At 48.5% G+C, this 9,414-nt stretch overlaps 1 protein-coding gene across 1 annotated transcript in view; it reads left to right on the top strand.

The window, feature by feature from the left end:
- Positions 1–3,566: 3,566 nt before the first annotated feature.
- LOC131750508 (oxaloacetate tautomerase FAHD1, mitochondrial-like) overlaps positions 3,567–9,414 on the top strand; it is a 114,713-nt gene continuing 108,865 nt past the window's right edge. The window contains exons 1-3 of the mRNA XM_059052978.2: positions 3,567–3,983; positions 5,104–5,200; positions 5,283–5,372. Of these exons, the coding sequence (XP_058908961.1) occupies positions 3,567–3,974 (408 nt within the window). The 3' untranslated portion in view covers positions 3,975–3,983; positions 5,104–5,200; positions 5,283–5,372. The remainder of the gene's footprint in view (positions 3,984–5,103; positions 5,201–5,282; positions 5,373–9,414) is intronic.

Below are 9,414 nucleotides of genomic sequence, written 5' to 3'. Positions count from 1 at the left end.
AATTATTAAATCTTTCCTGTCATCAAGATGTAGTGGGGTTGTGTGTCATGCATAACTCTTGGCAGTGTCTAAATCTGGATTTTAGAAACAAGATGAATTTTTTCCTTGGCCCTTTTTTTCCTTTTAAAAAAGTTCAGCTTCTGCAGGAGCCTCCTGGTTACTTTTCAGAGCTTGTCTTGATTTAATTGGTAGCAAAATGACTTTCCCATTTTGAACAGCTCTGCCGAGGTCCACCAAACCACACAGAGCTGGGTGGTGACTACAAGGAGCTTTGCCACTTACAAAAAATAGTTTTTTGGTTTATTAACTTTTTATGTCTGGAGCCTGAAATATGGAGCTTCAGCAATATGCTCGTGTGAGCCTACTGGCTGGTTGGGCTGCTGGTTGAATGAAACGGTGCTTAAGGGGGTTACTATGGAGAAGGAACTACCGCCGTTATTTGAATAAGCTCACCCTGTGTGAGCAACTGGAGAAGTACTTTAGGTGCCTTATTTCCACTGAGACCCTCCAAAACCACAGTTAGTATTTATCGAGTGCTTACTGCACATCAAGTTGTGCTCAGTGATTTTATAGCATCTCATTTGACCTTCATATCCTCCTAGGAAGTGTATTTACCTAGTGAGGATGCAAGTGAGAGTAACTTGACTCAGCTCTCTTCAATTTCCAAGCTAGTTTTATTGGATGATGAAACTGAAAAAAAAAAAAAAAAAAAGTCTTTGGGGTAAATCTGGATAGCTTTAGGCCTGGCTGTATCCAGGCGCTCAGATGATATGATCAGACCTCTCTCTCCTCATACTGCTTTGCCTTCCTTTATATTGACTTTGCTCTCAGCAGAAACTCTCTATGAGGTAGATGGCCACCAGTGGCTCTGGCTTATATCCGTCCAGCGTAGAGACCCAAGTAGAAAGGGGCTCAGTGGCTCCAGCAGTCACTCTGAGTGCACTACATTTGATTGCATGCTCCAAAGTTAGTCTTCAAACCTGAACCAGGGAGGTAGACTAGATTGAGTGGCCAGAGCTGGGTCATGTGCTTATACCGAGTCCTTTGAGGGGATGAGTAAGGTCCACCCCATCCATAGCATATGGACTGAGACTGGGAAGGGATGGTATTCCCAAAGAAAATTGGGGCCCTTTAATCCAAAGAAGACAAAATATCAGGCATCCACCACAGTTTTATTATTGGGTCCATTTCATAGATGAAGAGACTGAGGGTCAGAGAATTTGTGTAATTTAAGATCTCTCCACTGGGAAGTGCTGGAACTGGAATTTGAACCCTCAGTCCGTCTTCCTTCTATTATTTAGCCTATTTTGGGCCTGACCAAATATATTACAGTCCCCGACTCAGGAGCACCTCTTGCGTCTTTCCGCGGGCTTGGCTTCCTACAGGTTAGTGGTGAGCAACTAGAGCCAGTTGTCAGACAAAAAGTAATCCAGTTACACAGGTGGAAGATTAGAAAAAAGCTCTGCGGTGTGCTGTGAATCTGATTACTATACATGATGAATCTGATCCCAAAGAACCTTGGCAGAGAGGACAGGCTCAGAGCGAGTTCCTTGGGAAGCAGGGAAGGTGAATGAACTTGCCACCCTAATATGTCACTAGGGAGTCTTCTGCTGGGCTCTGTTCTCGGGTGCATAGGAAACATGAGGCAGGTGGGCTGATTCTGCTGTCCTCGTGGTTGGGGTTGGCAACTCCCTGCAGTTGAACCAGGACCACTTGCTCCGGACACTGAGCGATCGCCAGGAAGGAGATCTGTGGGCTCCCAGACCACCCTTCCACAACCTGCAGTGTTGTATCTGCAAGTGTTGGATGGGAGCTTCTGGTTGCACAGGAGAGGATTCAGATGGGATATACACGGCTGTAGCATTAAATTCCAGAGAGCACATGGTGAGAAGTGTATTCTGTCCCCTGTTCTCTATCGGTCCATCTGATCAGCATCTCCCCAAGACTTTGTCCTTGATGTAGACACATCCCAGCACCAAATCACCACTCTCTCATTTTCTTTCTAACACTAGCAGGATGGGCCTCACGCTCGGAGCCTTTGGCAGGCAATAGCATCCAGCTGGAATTCCATGGCATTGCTTTTGTTTTTATTGTATTTATCTTTATGGTTTCCTTCCATGATGGCAGGTGGCACTGGTTTTCTACTTATGATAGGCACATACATTTTGTGCACAAAATACACTTCTTTTAGTAAAGGAAGGTGAGTGGGTTGAAAGAAAACATTCTTAATTAGATGTGTCATATGTATCAGTCAGGGTTCAACCAAATAAACAGAGGCAGTAGGAGATATGTATGGAGATTTATTGCAAGGGGCTCGCATAGGTGTGGGTCTGGCTAGGTGAGTTTGAAATCCATAGGTGGGTGGTCAGGGAGGGCAGGCTGGCCTGAACCTGCTTCCACAGGGGGAATTCCTTCTGCTTCTGGGAAACCTCCGCCCTCAAGGTGTCTGAACTAATTGACTAGATCCATCCAGATCATCTGGGATAATCTCCCTTACTTAAAGTCAATTGATTACGGACTTTAATCATATCTACAGATGCTTTCACCTAGATTAGTGTTTGATTGAGTCATGGGCTGTTGCTTTGCCAGGTTAACACACAGGAGTTCCCGCTAGATAGCAGCACAGGTGACACAGCCTAGTGGAGGTTGTGAAGGAGGTAAGTCAATGATGCGTAGTTACTACCTGAACTAAGCAGGTGGGGCAAATGGCTAGGATATTTAAGTCCTGATGAGGGAGCTGGGCGGTCAAGCCGGAAGTGAGGCTTTCTGGGCTTGCTGGTGGTATTTTAGCCGTGTGGGTGCTGGCAGGAGCGGTGGGAGTTGGCGCAGGGAGAGCAGAGCACAGCACTGCAGCCTGCCTTGTGGACCACCTTCTCTTAGGCACATTTTCTATGGGACCAGCTTCTGTTTGCCTCTCTTTTCCTAATTTCATCTGTTCAGCTTAAGAGAGGTAAGTTTGGTGTTTTTTTTTTTTTAATATCTTTACTGGAGTATAATTGCTTTACGATGGTGTGGTAGTTTCTGCTTTATAACAAAGTGAATCAGCCATACGCATACGTATATCCCCATATCTGCTCCCTTTGGCGTCTCCCTCCCACCCTCCCTATCCCACCCCTCAAGGTGGTCACAAAGCACCAAGCTGATCTCCCTGAGCTATGCGGCTGCTTCCCACTAGCTCTCTGTTTGACACTTGGTAGTCCATGCCACTCTCTCACGTGGGTTTCTTCTCAGAAAAAGTCTGCAGCCCCGGTGTGGGGTTGCTGGGGGCCACCTGAGAGTCAGCGTCGGCTGCAGAGCTGCACCGGAGCCTCCGCCTCTCTCCGGGGACCAGGCTTCGTTCCCAGGCTGAGGGAGCCACCAGATGGCGGCTCCCAAGGGGAGTCGCACCGCGACTCCCAGGCACCGAGGGCAGAGTCAGAGTCGGGGACAGCGCTCCGAGGTAGTCGGTCCTCTCTGGGGAGCTGTAGGCGTCCGATGGCCGGCCAGGCATTGTGCACGTGACTCCGGGGGCCACGGGCAGGAGGGTGGCTGCCGCCAGGCCGCCGTCCAGCCCCTGAGGGTGGGGGATGACCATCGTGTGCGCGGGCTGGAGCCGCGCGGCCCCTGGCGGGGAGGTGCAGAGCGCCCCGCAGAGCGCGCCAGCCGGAGCTCTTCCCTGGAGGCCGCACTGCCTGCGCTTGCCGGTCCTCGTGCCCCGCTACGCGTACAGCCTGCACCGCGAGCTCGAGCTGGGCGTGGTGATGCGCAAGTGCTTCTGCGCCGGCCGGGAGGCCGCGGCCATGGACTGCGTGGCCGGCTACGCTCTGTGCTTGGACGTGACCGCCAGGGACATGCAGGAAGAGTGCAAGAAGAAGGGGCTGCCTGGGACTCAGGTCAAGAGCTCCACGGCCTCCTGCCCCGTCAGAGTGTTGGTGCCCAAAGAGAAGATTCCTGACCCTCAAAGCCCGAAGCTCTGGCTCAAGGTCAATGGCTAACTCAGGCAGGCGAGTGAAATAACCTTCATGATTTTTTTCCATCCCCCTATACCATCAACTACGTTTCGAAGATAATGAACTTGGAAGAAGGAGATATAATCTTGACCGGGACGCCAAAGGGAGTGGGACCCGTTAAAGAAAACAGTGAGATCCAGGCTGGTACAGGGGGTCGTCAGTATGAGATTTAAGGTGGAAAGGCCAGAATATCGAGTCTATATTTTAAAGCACCTTAACTTCTTAACAGAAGTTTCAGGGGAAAAGGGAACAAGACAAAAGCAAGAAAAGGTTATTTAATTAAATGTGATAATCCTTTAATAAGAAACCAGTCTTTAAAAATGACTGGATTGCTATGCCTCAACTCAAGGAAAAACCTGATCTAGAAGAGCTGGGCCGGAAATGGAAATGAGAAGCAGTGTCTTCTAGGAATCAACAAACCAAATGTTCAGAAGACTTACTTTCCTTTCCTAGAGCTGGACTGGATAAGACTTTTCACTGGGTCATTCTGGGACCAGGTGTTCAAGACTTAAAATATGCAAAGAAAGCAGAAAAGCACGTTTCATCAGTGTTTCCCAAATTTCCTTGATCATTAAAATCACCTGGAAGTATTTGTAAAATTAAAATTTCCAAATTACTGGCCCATCCCAGGCCCCATGCATTAGTTAATGGAATTAATCTCTAGCACTCCAAGTGATTCTTATCATGGAAATGTGGGAAAACACTACACAGTCAGTTAATTAAGTTTTATTTAATAAGTGAGCAATTAATGAAGACCTCACTCATTTGCTTACGGGGTGTATCCTGGCCCATAGATTCTGGTTTCGGGATAATTTTGAAACTATTGTTTCCCAAATAAATACTCCGTTTTCTGTTTGCTCTGCCCCCCTTCCCCCCCAAAAAAAAGAAAAAAAGAGAAAGTCTGCAAAAGGGTAGGACTCCAATCATATAACCAGATGGTGACTGTGATTCTCGTAAAGCCTCCCCTCATCACCAGTGACACCCCTTTACTAAACTCTTCACTATCAGATGGACTTCATCTTTGAAGCTCTGAGGTGGCCCCATCCAGTGATAATGTTCATTGAATTGGAAATGTAATTACATTATTATTAATCAAATTTTTTTTTCTCTCCAGATTCAAGAAACAACTGAAAAAGTCCATGGGGAACTTTTTGTTGTGGCAATTGGAAAAGGGTGTGGAACTTGCACTTAGATGAGAAAATTGATTCCAGGTGAGTTTCCTGGGAATGCGAGGGGAGGGGAGGGCAGTTGGTTTCATTTTTTAAAGACCGGAATTCTCTGTTTCCTTTGGAGGCCTTAATTAACTTTCTGGATCAGGAGCCATGCCTTCATAGAACACAGAACTGATCCGATTTCCAGTGCTTGACCCACGGAGCAGTGATGGTAAGTGAACGTCTTTGCTAACATTCTGAGATTGATATTGTGACAAGTGAAGTGTGGCCTGGAAATCTTTTCCATCACTGCGAATGTACAGTGTTTGTCACGGTAATTGCCCTGGTCTAGTCCTCCTCCCAGAGCTTCAGAAGCAGCAGTTCCCCCTCTGGTGACCAGAGGAAGGACTGGATCACTTGGATCACTTTCTAACATTAGCCGCAAAGAGATGGGTGGGTTTGGGTGCCTGTTTCATGTTCACTGGTATCTGAAAGGCAAATCATATTCTGGGGATCCCTAGGGGAAAATTGTCTTACTTAAGTCTGTTGAGATAAGAGGAGAAAGCATATTGCAACTTTCTTTTCCGTGGCCTAAAATCTTCAGGTTTGCAGATGACATCCAGCTAGGTGAATAGGTCTCATTTCAAGGGCCAACCTCACCTGAGTGGTAGGGACTGCCTGAGGGCAGGGAGGATGCCAGGCCTTCCCTAGGCCCAAAGGGGAAAGTCCTGAGACTGTTACTGATGTCTGTCATGAGTGCTGGGCATGGGGGCAAGAGTGGCCTGCGGACGAAACCACAGAATGTAAAGGTTAATATTTAGATTAAGGTAGAATTTCTGTGCTTTTTCCCCCCTCACTTAGATTGCAAACTACTTGAGGGCGGTGTTCGGGAGTCGTTCATTTATAGTGCAGGTGACTGCTTCTTTTGGACAGCCTCTTCTCTTGCCCTATGCACGCTTTAAACACGGAGCAACTCCATCATGCCCACCTCCCTCCAGCAACCCCTCTCTGACCCTGCCAAGGCTATCCAGAGGCCTCGGGGAGGGCATTTTACCGAATGTCTTTTGTCCAAAGACAAGGAGCTGCACTGCTCACTCTCTGTCTGAATCTCCTCCGGATTATTTTAGGACTTGGGCTTGGCTGCATGGAGTGCTAGCTGGACTCGCAGGGTTTAATCCCATGGGAGTTTATTTTTCTCTTCTACCAAGGATTCTGGAGGTGGGCTTCCCACGGGCAGCAGCTCCACCTTGGTGGAGGTTTCCCTGGCTTCCTCTGTCTTTGTGCTCTGCCATCTCTCGCACACGGCTTTCATCCTCAGGCTTATCTCATGGTAGCGAGAGGACTGCTTCCCCTGCAGGCCTCAGGTCCGTATTCCGGAGGAAGGAGGAGAGAGGAGAGCATCAGTCATGTTGCCAGTTAAGCCGGTCCCTTTTTTATCAACATCCAGCAGGTTTCTGCTTCCATGCTTCCATCTCACCGGCCGGCATTGGGTCACGTGGCCGCTTCCGGCTGCAAGGGAGTCTAGGGTGTTTCTGGGTTTCAGCAGGAAGGGCAAAGCACACACTGGTAGGCAAGCAGCCAGGACAGGCACAGCCTCCCAGCCCCCTCCTCATCCTGCCTTTGTGGCCTGAAGATATTCCCCACACCTCCAGCCATGTTCCAGACTCCCCTTCCCACCCCAAATATTCCCCCACTCTGGGGGGTCATGGAGGTGCCCTGCTCAGATCTCCTTGCTGGCGCGCGGGGAGCACAGCTGCTGAACAGCCTCAGCTGCCTGCCTTTGGATTCCCCGCCATATTCGTGCTGAGACCACATTTCCCCTGGGTCCACCCAACCCCTGACTGAGTGCCGCAGGGTCACTAGAGATGGCCATTCCTCCTCAGCGTGGGACTCTTCTAACAGACAACCTTTTCTCGGAGCCTTTCCATCAGCCTGGCCAAGGCTTTCCCGGAGCTGCCCTGAAGTCTAATTTTCCCTCCCCTTCCCCTCCTCTCCTGGGGCTTAGGCCTGCATCATGGTCTGAAGGCTCTTCTCTCCCCTCCTGCTTCCTCCCCTTTTATCCTTTACAGGCATTTTCCCTAAATAAACCTCTGCTCATCGAACACTGTCTTGTTGTCTGCTTTTCGGAAGGCTGACACTGACTTGCCTCCCTTCCCACATATTCAGAGCCTTTCCCTTATCTGGAGAAATTTCACTCTCTGTGATCTGCAGTTTGCAGTGAGAGGCACATAATTTTCCTTGTAACCTCTTCATTACCCCTTGACTTCTAAAGAAGGTAGTGCCCGAGGTGGACTCTTCGTTTGAATTCTTTTACGAAAATTTCCCTTGCCACAAAATGAATCAGTCACACTTACTGAGAGTTTGTTATGCGCCAGGTCTCGTTTTAGGTGCTGGGGGAGACTAAGATTTATCAGTCGGGGTCCCTGCCCTGCTGGCGTTCACAGGCTAGTGGATTTAGGGAAGAGCCTTGCTTTTTCATTGGAAGGGGGTGTGTCCTGTCCACCTGCAGTCTCTCTAAACCCTGGGGTCCTATCCAGCATTTCTACCTCGAGCCTCTCTGCCACTTTCCTGGCAAATTACAGAAGAAGCAAAGCAGCTATTGCCTCTGCGACCAGCACATCAAAAGTCCAGGTAACAGGGGCTTGGTGTAACCATGGCAACCGTAATGGGGCACAATGACCCAGCATAAATCCAGCCCCAAGCTCACTGTAAAATGTGAGGGAGCTCTGTCTCTGCTCCAGACCCTTTGGAGGGAAAGGTGCCTTGCTCTCCGTGCGTGCCCAATAGGTTTCCCTAATAAAACAGGAGGAGGGGCAGGTGATGCTACCCTCAGAGTGAAGAAGAGCAGGAAGCCCCTTGTTAGTGCAGGATGGTTTTCCGTGGCCTCTGAACTGGGTTGATATATTCATCTGGCCATTTATTTACATGCTCTGGATCTGCCTTGGGCTTGCTAAATAAAGTCAGATGGGCGCTCCAGCCGTGGAAGGAACATGGGACATCTTATATGCAGATATGCATGTGCATGTGCACACAGTGTCATGCATGTGGATGAGGCAGAACTGCCTTGTGCATAATTCCTTACATCTGTCTGTTGTCTCTTTTCACCTTGCATGGCTGGGGATGGCTCCATTGCTATGCCTGCTGATGCCAGTGATACATTTTCTGCTCCCTTTGCTGAAACCTGCCTTCTTCATAGCCTCCGGGTTTTGTCCCAGGTGTCATGTGCTCAGAGAGGCCCTCCCTGGCTACTGTAGCAAGCCCCCAGCCCCCAGTGACCCTCTCTTCCATCACTCTGTCTCCCCCATAGTCCTTAACCTTTTCTCCATCTAACCTTGCTCATTTGTGTGCTGTTTTTTTTAAAATAGATCTTCATTGGAGTATAATTGCTTCACAATACTGTGTTAGTTTCTGTTGTACAACAAAGTGCATCAGCCATATGCATACATATATCCCCATATCCCCTCCCTCTCCAGCCTCCCTCCCACCCACCCTCCCTATCCCACCCCTCTAGGTGGTCACAAAGCACCGAGCTGATCTCCCTGTGCTACGCTGCTGTTTCCCACTAGCTAACTATTTTGTATTCGGTAGTGTATATATGTCGATGCTACTATCACTTTGCCCCAGTTTCCCCCTCCCCCTCCTTGTCCTCAAATCCATTCTCTATGTCTACGTCTTTATTCCTGCCCTGCCACTAGGTCCATCGGTACCTTCTTTTTTTTTTTTTTTAACATCTTTATTTGAGTATAACTGTTTTACAATAGTGTGTTAGTTTCTCCTTTACAACAAAGTGAATCAGTTATACATATACATATGTTCCCATATCTCTTCCCTCTTGCGTCACCCTCCCTCCCACCCTCCCTATCCCACCCCTCTAGGTGGTCACAAAGCACAGAGGTGATCTCCCTGTGTTATGCGGCAGCTTCCCACTAACTATCTAATTTACATTTGGTAGTGTGTATATGTCCCTGCCACTCTCTCACATCATCACAGCTTACCCTTCCCCCTCCCCATATCCTCAAGTCCATGCTCTAGTAGGTCTGTGTTTTATTCCCATCCTACCACTAATCTCTTCATGACATTTTTTTCCCTTAGATTCCATATATATGTGTTAGCATACAGTATTTGTTTTTCTCTGTGAAAAAGGAACCCTCCTGCACTGTTGGTGGGATTGTAAATTGATACAACCACTATGGAGAACAGTATGGAAGTTCCTTAAAAAACTAAAAATAGAGCTGGTTTATTTTTGTTCTCTATCCCCACTTGCATGTCACTTG

This window comes from Kogia breviceps, chromosome 2 (assembly GCF_026419965.1).
Source record: "Kogia breviceps isolate mKogBre1 chromosome 2, mKogBre1 haplotype 1, whole genome shotgun sequence".
NCBI classification, from domain to species: Eukaryota; Metazoa; Chordata; class Mammalia; order Artiodactyla; family Physeteridae; genus Kogia; species Kogia breviceps.
Note: the sequence above shows the minus strand (reverse complement) of the source record. Positions and strands in the feature narration are given on the sequence as shown.